The sequence below is a fragment of the Bos grunniens genome, chromosome 4 (genome assembly GCF_055505025.1).
Source record: "Bos grunniens cultivar Pamir isolate PY7600 chromosome 4, Bosgru_T2T1.0, whole genome shotgun sequence".
NCBI classification, from domain to species: Eukaryota; Metazoa; Chordata; class Mammalia; order Artiodactyla; family Bovidae; genus Bos; species Bos grunniens.
The window spans coordinates 95012060-95038216 of NC_141168.1; the positions used below are offsets into that span (position 1 = coordinate 95012060).

The 26157-nt window shown below is 39.1% G+C and overlaps 1 protein-coding gene across 2 annotated transcripts in view; it reads right to left on the reverse strand.

The window, feature by feature from the left end:
- Positions 1-26157, reverse strand: part of TSPAN13 (tetraspanin 13) — a 37329-nt gene that overhangs the window by 3706 nt on the left and 7466 nt on the right. Inside the window, exons 1-5 of one of the 2 annotated variants that reach the window (XM_086397541.1) lie at positions 17062-17277; positions 7999-8166; positions 6948-7028; positions 6040-6153; positions 4346-4459 (exon numbers count right to left, since the gene is read on the reverse strand). In XM_086397541.1, the coding sequence (XP_086253667.1) occupies positions 4346-4459; positions 6040-6153; positions 6948-7025 (306 nt within the window). In that variant the 5' untranslated portion in view covers positions 7026-7028; positions 7999-8166; positions 17062-17277. Of the gene's footprint in view, positions 1-4345; positions 4460-6039; positions 6154-6947; positions 7029-7998; positions 8167-17061; positions 17278-26157 lie in introns of those variants that run through there. The other variant, XM_086397540.1, reaches the window with a different exon arrangement.

The following is a 26157-nucleotide window of genomic DNA, read 5'->3' on the forward strand; positions in this document are numbered from 1 at the left end:
TATGCCAAATTATTAATGTTGATGATTTGAGTAGGTAACTTCAGTTAGTAGATCCAGTCTTTCAGCTTCACAATTTTCTGTATTTTCCACAAGTTTCTAAAAGGATATGCACTAACTTTTAAAACTTCTTTTTTTTAATTTTAAATCAATGTTTCTTTGATGGCTTAAATTTATTTTCATGTGTTACAAATAGTTCAAATGAATTCTATTTCTTCTACGACAAGAAATCAGCAGCTAGTTAGACTCATCCCTTCAAGTTCTGAGAATTGCTGATTCTGTGAAATACTGAATAAAAATTTAAAATGTGAGACAGTGGATACATCCAAAAAATATCAGATTGGATAAAATGTTATTAAACTCTCTAGTTAGGTTTCAAAAGGAATTGGTGTATAAAATATAAAGAAGGACTCCATGAAAGAATACTTGTGAAATCTAAGACACATGAGTTTATACTGTTAAATAATTAGTATTTTAAAAAACAGTTGGGGCTGGCAGGAATGAACAGAGCACAGAGGACTTTTAGGGCAGTGAACATACTCTGTATAATACCACAATGACGGATATATTTGTCTGAACTCATAGATTGTACAACGCCAAAAGTGAACCCTGACGGAGGTTATGGACTCTGTGTGCCTATGGTGTGCCAGTGTGGGTGAAGTGTGACAAATGCACCATCTGGTGAGCAGTCGTGATAGTGGGGGAGGCTGTGCATGGGCGGGAGAGGGCAGGGGGATCCTGGAAATCTTTGTTCCGTCCTCTCAGTATCATTGTGAACTTAAAACCGCTCTAAAAATACAATCCTCTTTAAAAAAATATGCATAGCTGAAGGCAGTGTGATCTGATGAGAAGAAAATGGAGCTGCTCAAAAGGACTAAATTCTCAAAATATATCCCAGATATAAAAAAGAAATCATGTGGCAATATTCTCATAATCGTTGACTCTGGCTAATGAAGCATATTCAGATTGGTCATTTTGATTTTTTTCCCATCTATATTTTCAAGTTTTTATGACAAAAATCCAATTTTCTTTTAAAGGAAAGAGGAAACAGAATTGTTTTCAAGTAGCATATGAATTTTCTTGGATCAATGCCATGACCAACCCAGAAGTAAGATGGCTCTCTCCTCAGAAAAAGTAAAACGAAAAAATGCTTAGATTAGAAAGGGATGTCAGGGGAAACTTTCTTAAAGAAGTGAATAATCAGCTTGGTCTTTATCTCCACTTTGATCATTATAGCTGAGTGGACTTTTCATTCTTGAAGGAAACAAAAATTGAATTAGAATAAAATATGTAAAATACACACATACATGTATATAATGTGCTATCTATATTAATTATACATTTTATACATATGTATGTATACATCATATACATAAATGCAATACATGTCACACACAATTAAAATGAAACCTAATATGTAACATGGCGACTGTAGTTGAAAGCACCATATTGTACAATTGAAATTTGCTGATACAGTAGAATTTAAATGTTCTCACCAAAAAAAATAGGTAAATATGGAAGGTAATGGGTGTGTTAATTAAATTGATGGGGGAATCTTTTCACATCTATAGTGTAGCGTAGTAACATTAAGTCGCTCAGTTGTGTCCGACTCTGTGATTCCACGGATTGTAGCCCACCAGGTTCCTCTGTCCCAGGGATCAAACTCGGGTCTCCTGCATTGCAGGCAGATTCTTTTACCAGCTGAGCTACAAGGAAAACCTTCCACATGTACACATACGTCAAATCACCGTGATGTACACTTTAAATACCTTACAATTTTGTCAATTATACCTCAATAAAACTGAGATATATGTATTTTTATATTTAGTTGTACAGAGAGAAATAAACTTCTAGGCCCAAGATGAAGCTGCTATAATATTATCCAGGGTGCCACATCAGCGAGTAAAAGTACTTGGGGAACTTCTGTGTCTCTGTAAATGCTCCGCTTCACCAGAAGTGCAGTATATTCGGCCAGCCAGTCCCCAAAGGCCAAGTGAGCTCTAGACCTTCCCCTCCCAAACAAGACTGACTCTGTGACCCCAGCTAACCAGACATTTTTTATTAATCTCTTCCTTATTCCTTATCCTATAAAAGCCCCTTGCCTTCTGCCTGATTCTGCAGTTCTTCAAAAGGAGACTTTCCACGAAGTGCTGAAGCTTGTTCATATCACCCATAGTATCTACTTTAATCATTTTTAACATATATAATCAAAATGAGAAAGGCCTTTCTAAACATACAAGTCGACTGGGTAAACCATAGAGGTAAAAGCAATAAACCTAACTACATAAAAGTAACATCTATAAATTTTATTTAACAGTCATAAAAAAGTGAAGTCAATGCCCAAGAAACGGCAAGCAGAACAAGAAGCCAAGCAGAGTGACAGACAAGAGGAAGAGGGGATGGGAGGGAAGGGAGGAAAGAAAAGCAGAACCACCACCTTCTGTGTGGCTGCTGAGCCCCCAGCCCTGGGCGCTCCTTTCTAGACACTTTCTGGGCCCTGTGGCCCACTCTCCTCATCTTTTAAAAAAATTTCCCCTTTTTGGCATAGACTGGGTCACAGGGGATCCAAAGGGCCTTGACCAAGACAGAATTTAGGTGGGGAACTGACAAAAGAAGAAATGCCAGTGGTCCCAAAACACATGAACTTATTTTCAGATTCACTAGTCACATTTCCAAAAGAGCAAACAGAACTGTAATACTATTTATACCTATTAAACTGGCAAGCATCTTTTAAGATAAAAATATCAAGAATTAGTGCTTGAATCAAAAGTTGGTAGAATCTCCCCCAAATGGCCATTTGGCAATATTTATCAAACTCTTTTAAAATACCCACATACTGAATGTGTCATAGTTTACTTTTGGAGGTGTACTCAAAGAAAAAAGCTAGAGAATATAGATAAAAAATTACATACAAGGAAGTTAACCATGGAATTACTTATTATAGGGACATACTGAAGGGGAAATTGAATATCCAAGAAATTAAATGACAGAGTGAACTTCAAACATACAAAACATTTAATATTTTTCTGATTTTCTTTTAAAGATAAATGCTTATTCCTACAATAGCCTATCATATGTTTCTATAGTTATGTGCACAATCTCACCTAATAGCATGACTACACATGCCACTCTATTATATGTCTAAAATAGGGGAGTTACATGAGCAATTAACACAACAGTCATAGGGGTCCCAGCATCTTTTTTTAAGCGGGCATAACATGTATAATTTACTCATGTCTACAAACCAGTAGCTAAACACACAGCACCTGCCATATATCAGGCATTATTCTAAATATTGCAAGCTTTATTAATATATATACTAGCTCCTTTAAGTATCACAACAACTCTATGAAATAGAGGCTTTCCGTTATTATGCCTGTTTGAAAAGATGAAGAAACAGAAGCACAGAAAGAGAAAGTAACTTGCCCAAGGTCAAATAGTTAGTAAGCAGGGTAAGTGGGTTTCTAACCACACAGTGCATTTTTTAACTATTGGCTCTTGTCTAGTAAACTCAAATTTAACCAGCTCCTTATTGGAAAACACAAGCTGGCCCAAAGGTCCACTGTTAGAAACAATAAACATTTTTGTGTATCCATTTTAGAGAGTTATATTAACATCTCCATGAAATAAAGCACTACAGGCAGAATTTATGAATTAAAGAAAAAATTTAATTTTAATACATATTGACAGTTCAGATGCATCAAAAATGTCCACGGTTATCAAGCATTCAACAAAGATAATGAGGAATTCTGCATTCCTCAAAAATTACCAAAATAATATGTATGTGGTTTTGCTTAAACGTATGTCAATATAATAATATACTAACATAATATAAATATTATATAGATAAGAAATTAATAACAGTGGTTACTTACAGATTTTAGAAGGCTAGGAACAAAGGGGAGTGAGGGATGGAGTTGGAAGGTAATTTTCCAAAGTAAACTTTTATGTAAATGCATGTGTATATACTACACATTAACAGATATATTAAACAATGTGAAGGTGCTACCTATGCCGAAATTATATTTAAAATTATAATGTATCATACAACTCTAGAAATAGAAGAGACCCTAGAGCTGACTCAGTCTAGTCTCTTCATTTCATCTGTTTATTTTATTTTACATAATTTAATGATCAAGCATTTCCTTACAAAGGAAGCTCTAAATTCTGATTTCAAGCCAGGGGTCCTCCTATTGCAATATTAGTTCTCAGGGAAAACATCCATCAATACGTTCCAAAAGTTCAATGCCATGCTAAGGCAAAATGCCATGCCCTCGTGCCCTAGAAAACAGAACCCCTGTTTGTCCCTGTGACAAAGGTGTGAAGATACTGAGTTAAGTGCGCATACCTCTGTAAAACTGAAGAAGAGGCCAATGCCACCGACAAATCTCAAAACCTCTCCCGCATATCTTCCTATTATCGGAGCACAGGGTGAGCATGGGTGGCTGCTTTTCACACAGCTCTGTATCAATTAAAAAAAAAAAAAAAAAGAACTTGTATTGAAAAGTACATTTATAATGAGCAAGTTTAAAAAAAAAAAAAACACCCACATAAAAATTAGTATCTGGAATATCATATCCAACTGGGGACCACTCTTCTTTAGCAGTGTCCAAAATCCTAAGCTGGCTCCCAAGATCCCCATCCCTGAATAATCACCCCTTGGAGGCTGGATGGGTCCTCTCTCCCATGTTTATGTGGCATTACATAAGTCACTGTCTTCATAAAATGAAGCTGTGTTGTGAGATGGCTGTATAGTTAAGACCTGACCACAGCTTCCAGGAGCTGGGAGACACCAGCAAGAAAATGGAACTTCAGTCCTACAACCATTAGAAGCTGAATTTGACCCACGATAGCTTCGTAGGAGACCCCAAACCTCAGATGAGACTGTAGCCCTGGCTGACACTTCATTCCGGTGAGATCCTGAGCACAGGACCCAGTCAAGCCAAGCCCAGACTCCTGACTTAGGAAAAGTAAAGTAATAAATGGATGTTGTTTTAACCACTAAAATTGTGATAATGTAATACACAGCAGTAGAAAACTAAGAATCCCACAAAGGAGGCCTCAATGAGGGGATATCCAGCTCAGGGCTCAGCAAGGAAGTAACAGAAGTTTCCCCAAAACATAAACACATCTGAACTACCAGGAGAGCCAAGCTCCAAGTCTATCCCCATAAGGGACTGGGTTGGACCTGCAAGGTCAGGAGTAAGGCATGATCAACAGGATGGCTCTAATTGGTCCATTGCTAGCTTAGCTTTAGACAGAAAGGGCATGAAGCTGTGATGGGGAGGAAGGGAGAGAGGAAAGAGGATGGTTATAGGTGTCCTCCACCCTGGGGATGTATAGCTGGTTGACAAGCCCAATTTAATACAGACCACTCTCTTCTTCCCACCCCGATAGGCTTCCAAATGAAGATATTTACTCGCTAACCTACTATTACTTCCCTTTCACAGCTTGTTCTGGGAGGAGCTGAATGGGAAGGAATTAGAGGCAAAGAACCCAAATCATCTTTGGTGTCTGTCTGGGCCCTGGGATATTCAGGACCCTCAGGAATGGATACTTGAGAACAGACAATCGATACAATAGTGTACATAGAATGGAACACTGGTATATTAAAAAAGTTTTTTTAAGTACAATTCAGCATCAGAAGTCCATGTCTTCCACATTAACCATTATTTATCTGTATGTGCTAGTGTGAAAGTCGCTCAGTAATGTCCGACTCTTTGAGACCCCATGGATAGTCTATGGAATTCTCCAGGCCAGAATATTGGAGTGAGTAATGGTTCCCTTCTCCAGGGGATCCTCCCAACCCAGGGATCGAACCCAGGTCTCCCACATTGCAGGCAGATTCTTCACCAGCTGAGCCATCAGGGAAGCCCAAGAATATTGGAGTGGGTAGTCTATCCCTTCTTCAGGGGATCTTCCTGACCTAGGAATCGAACCGGGGTCTCTTGCATTGCAGACAGATTCTTTACCAGGTGAGCTACCAGGGAAGCCCATCTGTATGCAATATGTCTCCAAAAATATTTTATACTTTGTACTTACTGCCAGACAGGTATCATTCGGGTTAAAACTTCGGAACCCACAGCAGTTTAAATTTCTCTGGATGTCATCCCGAGCACTTGCTGTATTGTTCCAACCAACTTCCAGGAGCTGAGCCTAGAAAAATGCATTTAACATATACATCAAAATATGGGACTTCCCTGGCGGACCAGTGGTTAAGACTCTGTGCTTCCACTGCAAGGGGTACATGTTTAATCCCTGGCTGGGGAAGATCCCACATGCCACACAGTGTGGCCATCAATAAATAAATAAAATGTGTTACCCCTGCATAAAGTGTATAAAGCTGGGGCCTGCAACTCTTAATACTGTGTGTACCTAAAACAAATACTCTTTATAAGACCATCAAAACTTTTCAAAGGGTTATACCTCAATCTGCAACAAAAAGAAGGCACCATTTCTATCTCAAGAATAAAAATTGATGTTCACATGCAGTTTCAAAGAAGCACTTGGTTCAAAGTGCTTAGTTCCCAGAATGTAGCAAGACAAATTTTCCATTGCCCCAAAACTGAGACCCATATTCTTCAAACAAATTAAACCTTAAAAAGAATAATTGCCAGAATGAAACTGCAAACATTCTGGAGTGCATGTTTCATTGCATATTGGCAGGGGAAGACTGGGTGAACACCCATTAGCAAGAGTACTTTTTGACCCTGCGAGGGCAAAATTCTACTCCAAAGATGCAAAAAATAGCAACATCTTATGTTGTAGGGCTCAAATCAGCCCCAAGAAAGCAATCAGGCACAAGAGACTTTGGCTATATAGAGGGAAATGGCATTCTGAATAAGAAGAAATTACTTTATATTCCAATCATTCCTCCCGCCTCCCTCTTTTTCCCATACTATGTGGTATAATAAAGCAGAAAGAAAAAAAAAAAAAAAAACCTTGCTTACCTGTTGCTCCTGGTTCAGGGCTAAACAAGCACATGATACTGAAAACTGGACAATGAATACAAGCAAGAGAATAATCATGTACTGAGAATCAAAGTTAAGTATATTTCTGGAAATATTTAGAATAACATCAAACAGAGGTACTGACAACTTCACATGCACCAAAAGGAAGCCACCTAGAACACAGAATAAGGGCACTTGGAGAAACTTCAAAAAGAAAACATGTAATTTTTATTTTGATAAAACACTGCAGGTATAATTACCTAGAAAAAGACTAACTTCAATAATTACTTAAATGCTTTCTGTCATAGAGAACAGACTTGTGCTGCCAAGGGGAAGGGGAGTACAAAGGGATGGCTTTGGAGTTTGGGATTAGCAGATGCAAGCTGTTACCTACATAAGAATGAATAAACAACAAGGTCCTATTGTATAGTACAGGGAGTTATATTCGATATCTTGTGATAAGCCATAATGGAAAAGAATGTGAAAAAAAATACGTATGATATGTGTATAAGTGAGTCACTTTGCTGTACAGCAGAAATTAAACACAACATTTAAATCAACTATACTTCAATAACATTAAAAATAAATAATAGCTGATCCATTGTAATTTCATTTAGATTAAAATAAAAATTGTTACATAGAAAAAGCAGGAAGTAAGTATAGATAAATGTATGCAAGCTTTCTGAATATCGAGTCTTAAAAAAATCACTGAGAAATTCTCAACCTAATATTAAAGACTTGGAAAGGATCTAGAGGCCCCTGAATCAGTTAAATGTAATGCTGAATTTGCAACATACACGTAGGACGATACTGAACTTGCAGGATACATTCTTCACGATGTGAAAAGAAGAGAGCATATGTAAACATACAGTAACTTAACTAAGAAACGTTCCTAATATTGGTTGAGCAAATACACATAATGCTGGCCAGGAGCCGCTGTCTGACAATTCGTCTCCTGATGGTAATTTTAAGTTAGGGTTACAAAAAGAGTAATCGACAAGGTAAGAACAAACCCAGTGGGGGTAAAACTCCCAGTTGTAAAAAAGGATACAAAAAAAAGCAACACCTGATGGTGTTTCACAGCTCCAATCAGCCCCACTAACGCGATCAGGAACAAGAAGATGCCAACTGCGATGACCACGCCGACCACACGGAGACTGGAAATCAACCCGAAGCCGATGCCCCATGCAGCAATTCCAATCAGAAGCAGGCTAACCAACTGCAAAAATCACCACAAAGGGCAGTGAGGAGGGAGAGGAAGGGGCAGGAAAAAGAAAGAGGAGAAGTGCCAACTTATATATTAACATCAAGGACATCCTTCAGGCATCTGCTTAGTATCTTACGAATGACTGCTAACACTCGATACTGGAATACACATGTGATCTCATTATAGTGCTGTTTTAACAAGTATTAATCTTCAGACATGCTTTTAAAAAACAATCATCTATATAGTGTGGAGCCTCAGAGGCCATCTGGTTTACTAAACCTAAATGATTTCTACTTAAGCTTTTGAACTAATAGCATATTTAAAACTGCTAGACACCAATATATCTGCGTCTGACACACTTGTTTCCTCATGTGGAAATCACATGTCTTTCCTTCAAAGCCCAGAACAAGTGAACTTCTCTGGGGTGTCTTCCTAAGTCCCCAACAAACCAAATTCATTTCTCAATTCTCTGAGCAATCTCTGTTCTTCCAATGTGGTTCTACTCTCTTCATCACAGTAACACTCTGATTCCAAGCTTGTCTCTCATAGGGGTCTGTGAACAACTTAGAGACCCCATCTTTTCACCTCTCTGTATTGCCCACACCTATCACAGAACTTGACCCTTGGAACAGTCAAAAATATCTTGCAGAACTGTCGCTGAAATGAACTGCTTTAGCTATCATTAGCATTCAAATATAGAAAGAAACTTCTAAAACTTTTAGGACGAAAAGAGTGTTAAGAGATTTTAGCTACATTACTTAAACATGGCATTCTGAGTAAGAAGAAATTATTTGACATCCCAACCACTTAATTTGTATTATAAAACAAAGTCAAGTGTAAGAGGTAAACACATGCCTCAATCGGGTCATTACCATTCAAAGTTACAGCTACTTCTTTAAAATAACACTTAAATAGCATGTCATATTAAGATTATAATCAATTGATAGAAGACACAGCTTCAGTAGGTATGTGGGAAGGGTGGGGATGGGGGTGGAGCAGGAAAGAGAGAGGATCTTCAAGTCACTCAAGTGCTAACCATTTCCTGGAGCAACTTGACAGTTTTTAATACCTTGCTGGGAGAAATAGAAGTGTGTAAAATAAACTTTCTAGCACCACTTTGAGGCCTAATAAACTTTGTCTTGAAATACAAAATAAGTCAATACTCATTCAAATGATTCTTTACTGAAACGTATAATTTTTTATACATGTAGTCGTTTATCAGACACACATTTTAAATGTCTTGGTACATAAAAATTCTTAACATGTGTAGACATATGAGTAAAATGGCTAAATAACAGCAGCTGTTTGTATTTTTATCCACTTATGATAAAGCAGCAAAACTTGGGAACAAAAGCAACCATCTGTAGTACGACAGGACTGAGTTACGGAGTTACATGGACCTGGTGGTCTCCATCATGTACACACAGGAAGCTTTGTTTTCAGAAGGAGAAAAAGAGGAAAAACTTCTCACAAACACTCATTTTCTCAACTGCTGCTTCTCAGCAGATCCATCTGCATCTGACTCTCTTATCACCTCATTCGCAGCCTTCTCAAACTTCAGACTCTCTTGGATGGACAAAAAGTCCTCGGCCCCATCACAAGTGAGCTTATTTCTGACTTTGTTGTATCCAAATATAACACATTTCCTTTCACGAGGTGTGAAAGGCAGAAGCCTGGAGGAGGTGTCAAGGAAGGAGAGGGCGATGCTGCTGGAGGGGCCTCGCCTCCATGAGGGGAGAGGGCGACGCTTAGCATCCACATCGCATGGTGGGAAGAAACACTGAAGATGGTCCACATGCTCAACACATCAGACTGACCTGCTGCATCGGTCGGGGTTCTCCAGAGAAACAGAACCAAGAAGATACATATCGAGAGAGAAACAGAGGAGATTTATTACAAGGAACGGGCTTATGTAACTGTAGGGGCTAGAAAGTCCGCAATGTGCAGAGCAGGATGACAGGTTGGAAATTCTGGCAGGATTTCTATGATGCCATTTTGAGACAAAATCCCTTCTCCTTTAGGAAACCCAGTTCTTGTTCTTAATGCTTTCATATTTCATATCATACATGAGGCCCACAATTACTGAAAGTCAACTGAGTGTAAATGTTAATCACCTCTAAAAAATACCTTCAGAGCAACATCTAGACGGATGTCTGAAAAAAACACCTTGCAATCACAGCACAGCCAAGTTTTCTGTAAAATTAACCAGCACTCGCCAGCTTCAAGTCCTGTGTGTGATGCCTGTTTATTCAATTAAATTCAGGGGCAGGACATTTACTCTGTATTTCTTCGAGTTTTAGGGCCAAAAAGATCGGAATCATGAATAATATGATACATAAAATTCTTCTAATCCATAGTTTTGAAGAATCCTTTTGGGAATCATCCCAAATCCTTAATGATATTAATGAAATTCTTGCCACAAGTTAAATATTCATCAACAAATGCTTGGTGCCCACTATATACCGGAAGCCAGAGACAAGATGCCCCTACAAAAACAAAGGTTGGCAAGCTTACCCTGTAAAGAGCCAGAGAATTGCCATCTGGCTTTATGGAACACACAGGCTCTGCCATAATTATTCAATCATAACACAAAAGCAGCAACTGATAATACATAAATGAAACAGCAGGGTTATGTTCCAATGACACTTCATTTACAGATACTGAGACTTAAATTCATATTATTTTCATGTGGAACAAAATATTCTTCTCTTGATTTTTCTCAACCATTTAAAAATGTAAAAACTTAACTTTATTGAGGCTTTCAAGGTCTAAGTCAAAGATGTCTCTTGGTAAATGTCACATAGCACTTGAAAATATGTGGGTTATTTTCAAACATCTTTTGATATTGATTTCTAACATAATTACACAGTGATAAGAGAATAGACTCTGTATGAGTTCAAAACCTTTAGGCCATGAAGTCTTTGCACCTTGTTTTATGGCCCTGGATATGTTCCAGTGTCTCTTGGCTTATAGTCTATGGGAACTTAAAATAGAATCTGTATCCTGCTGTTGTGTGAAAAATCTTAATTATGTTGAATTGGGTCATAGAGCTTTTCAAGTCTACTATATCCTTCTATGTTTCTGTCTATTCACTCTTAGTTTTTGAGAGTTTGATATTGAAACTCCAACTAAAACAATCTTAATTTATCTACTTAAACTGTAATATATAATGGAACTATATGTTACATTGTTCTGTATTTTCCAAGTCTCCTGTAAATGTGTTATCATACTTTCATAATTTAAAAAATAAAAAGAAAGAAGAAAAAAATTGTTTTAATAAAATAAAAATGTACAATCATTCTTATTTGGCAGATTGCACAATTACAAGCACTGTAATGGATGTGACTCACGGGCTGCAGTTTCCTGACTTTCATTCTAGAATTCAACATAGGAGAGAATGAAAAAAATCACAGTGGTACAGACCATTGCTATGTCAGAGATAGTTTACAAGGTGGGCCAGAATATAGAATAATCAACAAACAACAAAAAAATCCAGATAGATAGAATAAGCCAAAGATTGCAAAGAAAGAGTAAGGCAGCAGATAGTAGGCCAAAAAAAATGACCCCAACTGAATACTACCATATGAAGCAAAAGAATGAATATTATATTGTATGGCAAAAGATGTCACTAAGTTAAGGGTCTAAAAAGGAGAACCTTATCTTGGATTATCAGGTGGTGTCTAAACGTCATAACAAGCATCTTTGTAAGAGAGAGGCATATATGTATAATTATGGCTGATTCACACTGTTGTATGGCAGAAACCAGCACAGCACTGCAAAGCAATATTCCTCCAATTAAAAAATAACGCCCCCCCCCCCCAAAAAAAAAGAGTTGCAGAGGGAGATTACAGAGACACAGAAAGGAGACAGCAATACAAAGAGGCAAAGGGTGATGAGCCCACAAGCCAAGGAATGCTGGCCTCCACCAGAAAATAGAAGAGGCAAGAAGGCAAGTAATGGATTCTCCCCTGGGGCTTCAGAGGGCGTGCAATCCTGTTGACTTTAAATATCTGGCCTCTCGAACTGTTAGAATAAATCTTTTGTTTTTAAGCCACCATGTTTGTGGTCGTTTGTCACAGCAACCCACACAGCACACACAAAACAATTCACACATTTGGAAACAATAAGTCAGGAACATCTGTTAAAGAAATCTGCCTGATATTTTATCACTAACATAATCCCCACCATAGAGCTGGAGTGAAGTATTTAGCTATTCCTGTCAGGACCCTCCCAACAAACCAAATCCTTTATTTAAAACACCAGCATTTTAGCAATAGGAGAAAACTGTTCTCTGCTCTCTCAGCTAGCCAACTTACAAGCTCATTAACAATGAGAATCTTTTGCCCTTTGGAAAATAAAACCTGCAACTAAAAGGGGGTGGGGGTGGGGTGGGTAGAGCACTTTATCACTTCCATAAGAAGTTCTAACTCCCAGACTAGGCATTATGTGGTTACTGAATGTATTATCTAGAACATTCACAAGCATCTCTGCTCTGGTTTTTTTCCTCTAGATGTGTGCTCAGTCATGTCTGACTCTTTGCAACCCTATGGACTGTAGCCCGTCAAGCTCCTCTGTCTATGGCTTTCTCCAGGCAAGAATACTGGAGTGGGTAACCATTCCCTTCTCCAGGGTATCTTTCTAACCCAGGGATCGAACCTGTGTCTCCTACGTCTCCTGCATTGGCAGGTGGATTCTTTACCACTGCACCACCTCAGAAGCCTTCTATGAACCTCTCTGTCAAGAATAATCCTCACCAAGTTCACTCTGCTGTATCTTTAATATAGTTTTAGTCTATCTTCATCACTGACACTAGGCACCTCTCCTTCAAAAACATTTGAGAGGGTATATCAGTTTCCTATTATTGCTTTAACAAATTAGCACAAGCTTAGTGGCTTAAAACACCACAAAAGCACACTCTTATAATTCTAGAGGTCAGAAGTCCAACATGGGTCTTACTAAGCTAAAATACTGGTGTCAGTAACACTTCATGCCTTCTGAAATCTCTAGGGAAGAACCTGTTTCTTTGCCTTTTTCAGATTTTTTTTCAGTGACATCTTTTATTTCACTGTTGCTTCAAAATTGTCTTTAAAACTAAGCACACAGAGAAACAAAGCCTAGAAATGAATGGGCTGTGTGTTCACAGAAATAAAAACACCGCACGGTATGTGCTAGTAGGTTTGCTCGGAAGACAAAGAATGGAAGTCACAAGATCAAGTAGCTATCTTACGGAGTTCTAAGAAAAAAAGATTATTCTATATTCAAATGCAAGTTTAAATATTTCCTCTTCAGCTGTCGTTCTAGCAAAACCAATGTGGCAGCACAAAAGAAGAAAAAGAGAGAAAAAAGAAAAAACAAAGAAAGAAACAAAACAGAAAAACACACATTAGCATCAAAGGTCAACACAAGGTCAAAGGTGAGAGTTCAAGCATCAGAGAAGCTGAAGAGACAGGGATTCTAGAAGCCACCTGAACTTCCTGGCCTATATATTCTCTTCCTCCATCTTCAAAGCCAGCTGTGCTGTATCTTCAAATTTCTCAGACTGCAACTTGCTTCTCTAAGTATATCACCTTCTTTGAGTATAAGCCACCTATATCCCTCTTATACAGACCTTTGTGATTACATAGGGCTCCCCCAGGTAATCTAGAATAATCACTCCATCTCAATATGCTTAATTTAATCACATCTTCAAAGCCTCTTTTGTTATACAAGGTCACACAGTCACAGCTTCTAAGGATGAGGATGTGTATCTTCAGGGGAGAGGAGTATCAGCCTTCCACAGAGGGTTCTGGGAACAGGGGCAACTGAGTCACCCACATAACTGAATCCTTCCTGCTACACATAATTTAAAATATCAAAAAGAGATGTCACATTTTATTTAAATATATAGCTGACTGCTGAGAAACTATGGGAAATTCCCACAGGCCAGAAAGAAAAGGAGAACTGAAAAGCAGAATAGCAAGCATACAACTGGCACCATGGGGCCATGAGAAAGTGGAAAGGAATTCTCAGATCAGAACATCACTGAAGGGGAAGGACCTGGGTTTTAAACCAGGCAGACATGAGAAGTGGAACCAAGACCCAGGTTTGTCTAGACCTCCAGAGCGCTGTATTTTCAGTATAAAAGGTCACAGAAAAATTACACCACCACCCTCAGGAAGACAGTAAAAATTTTTGAACCTCTTCAAAATCTGCAAGAAAGAGAAACTCCAAGGCTAAATGTACATTCTCTAGGAAGGCAGGAATCTTCAAGCCCAGCCATTCACATGAAAGCAGATCACAGGCAGTGATGGCATTTAGAGGAGGAAAATCAAGAAAGCAAATTCAAAATGACTCAGGAGGGACACTTTTGAATCTCAGCCCTCACACCATTCCCCAAAAAATAAATAAATGAAAACTTTGTTGTCAATCTAAAACTCACAAAACATGTAAGGAAAAAAAAATCTATCACGAGAGATGCAACAAACACAGCAAAAGGCAAAGAATTAGAGCTCCAAAGAACTTGGGGTAATAGGACCAACTGAATGAGATTAAAATTCATATGTTTAAATAATGGCTAAATTACATAAATAAATAAATAAAAGAAGGAATAAAAACAATATGGGAAAAGCAAAGCTCTATTTAAAAATGCAGACTTAAAAAAGAGCCAGACAGAGCCAATCTAAAGAAAGCAGAAAGAAGTGAAACATACCATACAAAGGATAAGTAAAACTTCATTTGTTGACATGCCTTCAACAAATTGTTTTTTAAGAAAAAGAACAAGAGTAAGTTCCTCCAAATTTCCTTAACTGAAAAGAACAGCTATCAAGAAAGCAAAGTAAAAATCATACTCAATGGAAAAACCTGAGAAACATTTCTTTCAAAATTCAGGAGACAAGGGTGCCAGCCATCGCCACTTCTATTAAGCACTGGGGTAGAGGTCTTAGGAGGATTCATTTCGATGTTTGGCAAAACTAATACAATATTGTAAAGTTTAAAAATAAAATAAAATTAAAAAGAAAAAAAAAAGAAAACAGAGCTAAACAGAAAAAAAAAAGAGTGAAAATGGCACAAAGATGAAGGATAAACACAGCTGTGGTTATTAAAATTAATGAGAATATCTATCTATACAGGAAATCCAAAAGACTGTAAATACTATTAAAATTAGTAAGAACCAGAAAAGCTGCTAGAACTAGGATCACCATCACAAAAATCAACAGCATGCTGATGCACCTCCAAATCTTTTAATGTATTTCTTTAAATGCAATTTTTAATAGGTTCCCAAAATATAAGGTGCATACAAACAAACACGGAAACCGAGGGTGTTGCAATTCATGGGGTCACAAAGAGTCAGACATGATCTGGTGACTAAAGAACAACAACAACAACATAAACAAATCTAACAGAAGTATTAAAAGATGTCCATGGAGAAAACCGTGAAATGAAGAACATGAAAAAGACCTAAATTAAATGAAGAGATGTATGTTCACGGCTGGGAACACTCATTATAATAAGGCATCAATTCACCTCCTATTTAGCCTACAAATTTCATGTATTTCTAGTCAAAGTCTCACTAGGTTTTAGATCATTTATACCATGATCCATCAAGTTACATGGAAGAATAAATGTCATCAAAGAGCTAGGAACATTTTTAAGATTAAGGACCAAGCCTGTGGCTGTTGCATTTTTTCTCAGCCCAGCTACAGTATCACTAGCACAGTGCATAAGAAATGCTTCTAGTGGCAAACCAACCTTTGTCAATGGCTACATTTAACTGTCCCAAATTTTACCTTTGTTATTGCTTTTACCATGCTCTGCAAAACCTGAGCCTGGCTCTACAGTTTTTGGATCTATTTTAATTAGTAAATTTAAATATATAAACAAAACTAAAAGGACTAAAGAAGTTAAAAATAATCCAAACAAATATCAGAATTTATTATAGTAGTTTGGTAATCAAAATCAAGTAACTAAACAAACAACAATGCAGACTTGAAGAGATATGGAATTCTAAATCAATATGGAAATAGTCGTTAATTAACAGCTTTTTCACAATTACTTTCCCATTTTGAAAAATAGTAGTAGGAATCCCTACCTCACACCATAGCTTTAAAGCCCAAATCTAAAAAGCAAAACTTAAACTTTGTGGGGGAAAGTACAGAATAATGTTTTGCCTTTGTGGTTAAAGACAATTCTTAAACAAGACTGCCCAAAAGCACATATAATACAAATATGCATTTACTATATACAAGAAGTATTCAAAATGTTTTACATTTACTAACTAATGGGCTTCCCTGGTGGCTCAGATGGTAAAGAATCTGCCTGGAATGCAGGAGACCTGAATTCAATCCCTGGGTTTGGAAGATCTCCTGGAGAAGGGAATGGCAACCCATTCCAGTATTCTTGCCTGGAGAATCCCATGGACAGAGGAGCCTGATGGGCCATAGTCCATGGCGTTGCCAAGAGTCAGATATGAGTGGGTGACTAACACACACACACACACAATCTTCACAACAACACTAAGAGGTATGCAGTACTACTGCCTCGCTTTTCCAAGTGGGGAAAGTTGTGCACAGAGATGTTAAGAAAGTAGCCCAAGGTTACACAGCAAGGAAGACACAGAACTAGGATATGAATCCTTGTTCTTACCTACCAAACTAGAAATCACATTAACATTGTAAATTCTATATAATAAAAAAACACCAGACAAATGTAGGATATGCCTAGGACTAGAGGATATTTCCAGCACACACATATATATTAAAGAACACCTACAAATCAATTTAAAAAAAAACAAGAAACACATTGAAAAGTGGTCAAAGATAATAAGAGGCAGTTCAGTGTAGAAGAATCCAAAAGGCCAATCAACAAATGAAAGATGTTAAATCTCATTATATATCAGGAAAACAAAAATTAGAACAATGAGGTACTCACTAGTGAACTTCATAGCAGATCTCACATTCACTAGGTTGGTAAAAATTAAGCCTGATGACATCACAATGCAGAGACCCTAGAACTTACATTCAAGCAGAAGTGAAAAAAAAAAAAAAAGAAGTGTAAATTATTGCAGTCACTTTACAGAACAACTTTGTGGTACCTCAAAAGGTTACACAGCCTTGACATACTCCTTTTCCTATTTGGAACCAGTCTGTTGCTCCATGTCCAGTTCTAACTGTGGCTTCCTGACCTGCATACAGATTTCTCAAGAGGCAGATCAGGTGGTCTGGTATTCTCATCTCTTTCAGAATTTTCCACAGTTTATTCTGATCCACACAGTCAAAGGCTTTGGCATAGTCAATAAAGCAGAAATAGATGTTTTTCTGGAACTCTCTTGCTTTTTCCATGATCCAGCGGATGTTGGCAATTTGATCTCTGGTTCCTCTGCCTTTTCTAAAACCAGCTTGAACATCAGGAAGTTCACAGTTCACGTATTGCTGAAACCTGGCTTGGAGAATTTTGAGCATTACTTTACTAGCATGTGAGATGAGTGCAATTGTGTGGTAGTTTGAGCATTCTTTGGCATTGCCTTTCTTTGAGATCGGAATGAAAACTGACCTTTTCCAGTCCTGTGGCATGGAACAACAGACTGGTTCCAAATAGGAAAAGGAGTACATCAAGGCTGTATATTGTCACCCTGGTTACTTAACTTATATGCAGAGTACATCATGAGAAAGAAACGCTGGACTGGAAGAAACACAAGCTGGAATCAAGATTGCCGAGAGAAATATCAATAACCTCAGATATGCAGATGATACCACCCTTATGGCAGAAAATGAAGAGGAACTAAAAAGCCTCTTGATGAAAGTGAAAGAGGAGAGTGAAAAAGTTGGCTTAAAGCTCAACATTCAGAAAACGAAGATCATGGCATCCGGTTCCATCACTTCATGGCAAATAGATGGGGAAACAGTGGAAACAGTGTCAGACTTCATTTTTTTGGGCTCCAAAATCACTGCAGATGGTGACTGCAGCCATGAAATTCAAAGACACTTACTCCTTGGAAGGAAAGTTATGACCAACCTAGATAGCATGTTCAAAAGCAGAGACGTTACTTTGCCAACAAAGGTCTGTCTAGTCAAGGCTATGGTTTTTCCAGTGGTCATGTATGGATGTGAGAGTTGGACTGTGAAGAAGGCTGAGCACCGAAGAATTGATGCTTTTGAACTGTGGTGTTGGAGAAGACTCTTGAGAGTCCCTTGGACTGCAAAGGAGATCCAACCAGTCCATTCTGAAGGAGATCAGCCCTGGGTGTTCTTTGGAAGGAATGATGCTAAAGCTGAAACTCCAGTACTTTGGCCACCTCATGCGAAGAGTTGTTTCATTGGAAAAGACTCTGATGCTGGGAGGGATTGGGGGCAGGAGGAGAAGGGGACAACAGAGGTTGAGATGGCTGGATGGCATCACTGACTCGATGGATGTGAGTCTGAGTGAACTCCGGGAGTTGGTGATGGACAGGGAGGCATGGCGTGCTGTGATTCATGGGGTCAGAAAGAGTCGGACACGACTGAGTAACTAAACTGAACTGATGTGTCTCTTACTAAACTAGCAATTCTGCTTTTAGGCTAATATCCAAGAAAAATGCCCCTGTCCCCAGCCATACATGTATGTGTCAGGATTTTGCTGCAGCCTTGTTTGAAATAGTAAAAAATTTAAAAAAATCTCAAACACCATAACTAAGGATTTCACAAACTCTAGTGTGATCACACAGTAGAATACAAGTGTTAATCTATTTCTAGTAAATCTAGAAATGCCAAACATAAAAATGGAACAAATTGAATATAGATAAAACAGACAGACCATTTATAAAAATTTTCAAACACAGAAACAACACTATATAGTCTTTGTGGTTGATTAACAGATCAAATGGTCATATAGTTATATAAACGTGCGTAGAAATGACATATGTAGATTTTAGGGTAGTAAGTACTTTTGGTGAGGGCTGGGAAAGGGAATGGACAGTGGGCCTTTAACTGTACTATAGCTTTTAGCCTTTTAAAAAGAGAGAGGGAATTCCTTGGTGCTCCAGTGGTTAAGACTTCATTTTCCAAGGCAGCGAGTACAGGTTTAATCTTGGTGGTCAGGGAGCTCAGCTCACACATGCCTCATGGCCAAAAACCCAAAACATAAAGTGGAAGCAATATTGCAACAAATTCAAAGAAGACTTTAAAAAGGAGAGAGAAAGAGCAAAATACTAAGTTTGTAAAATCAGTCTGTTGGGCTCAGGAGAGTATACCATATTATTTTCTGTGCATATGAAACATTTCCTAATTAAAAGTAGCTTGAAGATGTAACAGCCCCCTTCTTGCTGCTGCTACTGCTGCTAAGTCACTTCAGTCGTGTCCGACTCTGTGTGACCCCACAGATGGCAGCCCACCAGGCTCCTCTGTCCCCGAGATTCTCCAGGCAAGAACACTGGAGTGGGTTGCCATTTCCTTCTCCAGTGCATGAAAGTGAAAAGTGAAAGTGAAGTCGCTCAGTCGTGCCCGACTCTTAGCGACCCCATGGACTGCAGCCCACCAGGCTCCTCCGTCCATGGGATTTTCCAGGCAAGAGTACTGGAGTGGGTGCCGTTGCCTTCTCCGGCCCCCTTCTTACTGTGACACTAAAACTAAATTCTTCTGCTTTGCTTTCTTCTGTCAATTGGTCCAATTTGCCTCATGCAGCCTTCATTCACACTATTCCCCAAACACAGCTACTTATATCAAGGTAGTCTCATTTGTCTCAAATATTTCACATCAGTTCCCATCTGCGCATCTCCAGGTACTGTCCACATCCTCCCCTACAAAGTGCTGCCATTTAGGAAAATGGAAGCCTTGCAAGTGAAGGTGGTACAGAAGTCAAGGCAGCAGGCAGCCGCTTGTTGAATCTTTACTTGTCTATCACACTTTGGTAGACGCACATGTGAAACTTGATACCACCTATCATTTCCCTTAGGTACCCATATCCTAAACGCACACACATGCACACACACACACACACAAATATACGCTCCCATTTGTAACATGGAAGAGCACTTAGATTTAACTATTCAACCTAAAACAAGTCTGGGATTTATTACTACAAAGGTAAAACTGTCCAAACATAAACTTATTTAAGTGACTCAATTTTCTGATAAATCCCCAAAGTATGTGTTTTTTTAATTAAAAAATTGAGAACAACATAAATGTTTTCTTGTGTGTGTGACTGCAGTTTCCAATACATTATAGCAAAAATCCCTCAAGTCCTCATAATTAATTGTTTAAATTAGAAATAACATCTAAAAGTTATGATATGCTTCTAATTAGATTTGATTACCAGTGTGTCTTTAACTTTTAAAGATAATAAAGAAGCAATTTATTTCTGAGTAGTAGTAATTGCATGTTATGGTTGGTTTGTAATTTTGAAGAGAATGGGATTATGTAAAAGTCTACCGAATGAGTGATATAAAAATTATTGATTCCCATAAAACTACTTCTAAGTGTATAATTAAAAAGCCTATTTGTCACTAGAACCTGGTAGACAAAGGAACTGCAAGAATTTTTTGTTTAACAACAGCAACAGTTTCCTTATGAGATCAATTGTAATAGAAAGTAAATTTAGACCTATGACAAATAGTTTCCTTCCTTTGGGAGACAGAAAGCTGATAAAAACAAATTACAGATCTGTTAACTTGTTGATAATGATTTTTTTTATGAGCAGGAAGCGTCAGCCTTTCCTGTTTTCTCTTTAAAACAAAGAAAAGTGAATACACAAGAAAAGCTTTTAAGAGAGTGCAAAGGCTAAAATGAAAGGCCATACCAAGGCAAGATTATAAAAGTGTCTACAACTGGCATTGCTTTCTGAAGCAAATGCTTAAAAGAGGAGGTCGTGGCAAAACTTCTAGCGCACACATGGACAGATTTTGACGAAGGAGGGTGTCAGTGGCACAAAGTTATCTGGCCAGTGACCTTAACCAAGTCTGTTCATTTTACAGCTGAATAATCCGAGTAGCAAAATGACAGGCTCCGGGACAGAGGCAGAACTGAGGCACACTTCTGTTTGGTGCATTTTTTTATCCCGGTAAGACTATATCATAGTGCCCACTGGACATAGTAGGCATTATGATACAGTGCCTAGGTCATCATAGCAACACAGGTCATTTTTAACTCTGAGATACAATGGCAAAGACAATACTATAATGCATAAGGAATTGTAGGTCTGGCTTCACAGCCAGATCAATATGGGTTTGATTAGCATGTCCTTAACTTACTCCCTAGCAGACCTGGTTGCACAGTTATAAACCAATAGTAAGGTCCTCACTCATACAGCTTTGCTGTTAGTTAACTACCAAATCCCGGCTTACTAATTTTGTGATTATTTTTCTTTTACCCCACCTGGAGAATTTGTCACGTATGCTGACATTCATATACAAGTTCACAGTGCGTTGCCTGGAGTAGGGGAGCAAAAAATTCTACCCAGGATAAACAGTTCTCATCTCTGAGATCATTCTAGCAAATAAAATTGCTTAAAACTAATAAACATGCATTTATGCACTTTTTTGGATCGATAACATACAATGCCACTCCAGTAGAAACGTCATGCATAATGTTCTTTATAATCTAGTTTAAGTAGGTGTTGAGGCATTAAACCACTGAAACTGAAACTGTTAGTCGCTCAGCCGCATCCGACTCCTTGCAATACTATGGACCGTGGCCCACTAGGCTCCTCTGTCGATGGGATTCTCCAGGCAAGAATACTGCAGTGGGTTACCATTTCCTTCTAGAGTAAGCTTTTCAAATGACGAAGAAGTTGCTAGAACATTCTAGAATTAAGAAGATTCAGGCAAATTTCTGCTCAGAGGACAAAGGATCTCGGTAGGGGACATATGGGGTTTTTACAACCAGCACATATATTTCTTATGAAACTCTTAATCCTGGCGTCTCACTGGCCCTCTCCAGCCAATTCTAGTAGTAGTCATGGTTACTCAGCCTCCTGCTCACAGTAGTTGGTCCATGGATTGGGCCCATAAACCCACATGGTTAACTAGTATGTCCCATATGATGATACAGGGATATTGAAAGAGCAAAATAAGGACAATTAAAATTGATTCTGCCAATGGCTTGTCTTATACATGGAAAGTTCCAGCCTTAAAAAGAACCTATGCAGAGGCAAGCTGGGCTGAGAAGTGGACAGAAGGAGCAAGAGTTCTGACCTTTTTTGAGCCCCTTGATCCAGCCATACTTGATGATATAATCACTGAATCTCCCAATTATATCTTTTAGGAGTTTGTGCTATCTTCAGTTCAGTTCAGTTCAGTTGCTCAGTCGTGTTCGACTCTTTGCGACCCCATGAATCGCAGCATGTCAGGCCTCCCTGTCCATCACCAACTCCCGGAGTTCACTCAGACTCACGTCCATCGAGTCAGTGATGCCATCCAGCCATCTCATCCTCTGTCGTCCCCTTCTCCTCCTGCTCCCAATCCTTCCCAGTATCAGAGTCTTTTCCAATGGGTCAACTCTTTGCATGAGGTGGCCAAAGTACTGGAGTTTTAGCTTTAGCATCATTCCTTCCAAAGAACACCCAGGGCTGATCTCCTTTAGAATGGACTGGTTGGATCTCCTTGCAGTCCAAGGGACTCTCAAGAGTCAGAAACACATTAAGTTCATTTATAACTTATAGAGAATTCAGCCTAATACAAGCTTCATCTTGCAAGTGTTTATCATAACTTTTTAATACTTGCAAACTTGCAATGACTGTCTACCTTCCCTACTATGACCACCTTCCCCACCTAAACTAACTCTAAATCCTTCACTTTGTCAATAGGCTTTAAAAAAAAAAAAAAGAGTACTCCCTTTAAGCCTAAAAGACCTCTCTGAAACTGGTCCTCTTGGGACCAAACAAGAAGGGAATCAGTGAGCCAGAGAAATGTCCTAGGCCATCATCCTCCTGCTCACACCCTCCCCAGGCCTGAACTCCAGCCTCAACTTTACTGCTGAGCAGGTCAGTGGTTGCCTATAAACTGGGACCAAAGGCTATGTGACAGAAAAGAGGGATCACAAAGGAGGATAAAGAAATCTGAGGGGCTATGTGCAAAGTTTTGAATATGATGAAGGGTTGACAGGTCACGTGTGTGTCACAACTTTATCTCATTTGTACTTTAAATACATGCAGCTTATTGTATTCCATTAATACCGCAATAGAACTGTTCTCTCTCTCACACACACAGCTTTATAAGGAAAAGCATTTTACAGCATCATCCTTTTTCCAGCATGGAACAAAACCTTATACCGAAAGCTGCAAATGTAATTGGGTGACAAGGAAGAAAGCCACACACCAAGGATGGTAGAGCAGGATGACAGAGGAAGACTGGGATGTTGATAACATGCTCACACTGTACACTGGCTCCAGACTACCTCCTCCTAGAGATCTTGCTCCGTGAAGACAATAAAGCTTAATTATTATATGAAGCAGAGCAGCTGGGTTTCTGTTAGCTGCCTCTGAACTCTACTCCTAATATGGTGGTCTTTAAAGCCAATAAGATCAGGTCATTCTCATGCTAACTATTTTTTGTTTCTAATTTCAAAATAAAGTCCAAATCCCAGCTACCTGGGGGCTTCCTCAGGGGCTCAGAGATAGAGAATCTGCCTGCAATGCAGGAGACACAGGAGACGGGGGTTCAATTCCTGGGTTGAGAAGAACCCCTGGAGTCAGACATGGCAACCCACTCCAGTATTCTTGCCTGGAGAATCCCATGGACAAAGAAGCCTGGCAGGCTACAGTCCATGGGGTCACAAAGAGTCAGACACGACTGAAGCAACTGAGCACACACACCCAGACTGACAAATACAAGGGTGTGAAGGGTCTGGATGTCTAGAGGTAATGCATTAGCAACCACTCCCCACCTCCAGCCATACTTTGCATTCTTCTAATGAGTCCTCTCCACTTTGAGTGCCACACAGGCATAGCGCATGGTGCCCTGATACTCCTAGCACCTGGCTAAGCGCCTGGTACAGAAGAGGTACTCAAAATATCCTGCGGTCCTAAAGAGCTCATGATCTCACTTATTATACATTAGAGATGCTTATTGCCAAATCTAATCAACAGTTGAGAGGAAGAAATCCAGCTTAGTGGTCTTCCAGATTATTCTATCTCTATACAATCTATAAAAGAGTTTCATTCTTTCATCAAATATCCACCACATTGTAGAAACAAGATGCAAAGAGAGACCTGAATCATTTCTAGAGCCCCTACATCTTTTTGAGCTTCCAAATTCTATCAGGGTAAGCGAACTGCTCTGAGGATGAAGGAGCAATGTAGGACCTTTGAAAAAACTGGATGTAACTCTGTAGTTAAATTATTCAAAAATGTCCTGTCAGCACTAGAGCAAGAGAGAGGCTGTGATGATAGTGGAGGGTAAGAAACTTAAAGTGCTAATAAGATTTAAAGGGACTATACCACCAAAATGCAACATGGCATCCACAGATACATGGAAACTAAGGCCCCAGAACCCTCCCTCTCCATGCTCCAACAGTCAGAATGAGGAATTACACTTGACACTGAACTCTCCCTCTGAACTTCTGCCTAACGTGGACAACTGAAGAACAATTTTGTGATGACTGAGCATGTATTTCTCTGATGCCAAACATCTGGACACAGATTTGAAAATTCTATAAAAAGTCTGCATATTGCAAAACGCTTAGCTAAATGTTAAGTATTTTGCAATATCCAGACACTTAGTGCTGAAGCCAAGACCTCAATTCTTTGTTTCATTTTCATTCCTCAAATGACACAACGAAGGCTGACGTGCTTTTTGTAACGTTTTTCTTCTCTATGTTCTCCTTGGTGCTGAGCACACTGCTTTATACTTACAGGGCACAAAACGGATAGCATATATGTTATCTGCTGGGGAGAAATTACATAAAGAATTCTAAAGTACGGGATCCTGACTTGCCATCTTCCAAGGATAACTAGTTTAAAGTAGCTCTCACAGCCACCAACAAATTTCCACCACAACTTATATCCTCCTTCTTCAGAATGGTTCTGGGAGACAAGAAGCAGAGTTTTGGGCGAAACAGCCCTGTACTGACTCCTCCATTCAATATACTAGATACCAACCATATGCCAAGGTGGTGCTGTGCATTCAGGAAGGCAGAAGTGATTGGGACATGGTCCTTATTGTTGAGGGGCATACAGTCTAAAAAGACAAAATAAAAGGGCAATTGCTTTTTTCAATGACTTCTTCATTGATCAACTTAAGAATCATGTCTGAGCAGCATCTGACACAGATGCTCAACTCTGCCTCTTTAAAACAGCATGCACTTGGCTTCTAAGACACCTGCCTCAACAAGGTTTTCTTCCTACCTGACCAACCATTCCTTCTTAGGCTCCTTTGCTGGCTGCTCATCTCCCAAAACTGTTACCATAACAGAGTCCTTGGTTCAATTCATGAATCACTACCCTTCTTTACCTCTCCTCCCTAACTGGTTGATTTCATCTAGAAGCAATGCTAAATACTACTCTCTACAATGATGACTTGCTGAATATAAACCTCCAGCTATTCCTCTCCCCTGAACTCCATCATTATTAGTCTACCTGCTATCTGATATCTCTACCTGGGTATCTAATTGGCATCACATCCAATACTGAACCCCTTACTTGCCTTCCAAAGCCCATCCAACCGCAGTCTCCCCATTCCTGTTAATAGCAGATTCAGCCAGCCAGTTGCTTGACTGGCCTCTCTCTCACCTCAAGCTCATCCATCAGGAAATTATATTGGCACCGCCTTCAAAATCTGACTCTCTCTCTTACTTCCATTGCTGTCTTATTGGTCCAAACCTCCGTCATCTTTGCTTAAATTACTGCAATAGCCTCACATGTGGTCTCACAGCTTCCACATTTATCATCTATAATCTGTTCTCGATTCAGGAGCCAGACAAACTTTTAAATGAAAACCAGGCCTGAAGCCACCAATGGCTCCCCATTTCCCTTGGTGTAAAAGCTCAAATCCTTCAAACTCTCTGACTCAACTTTAACCACTCTACCCGCCCCTTGCTCGCTCTGTCCCAGCCCTAGTAG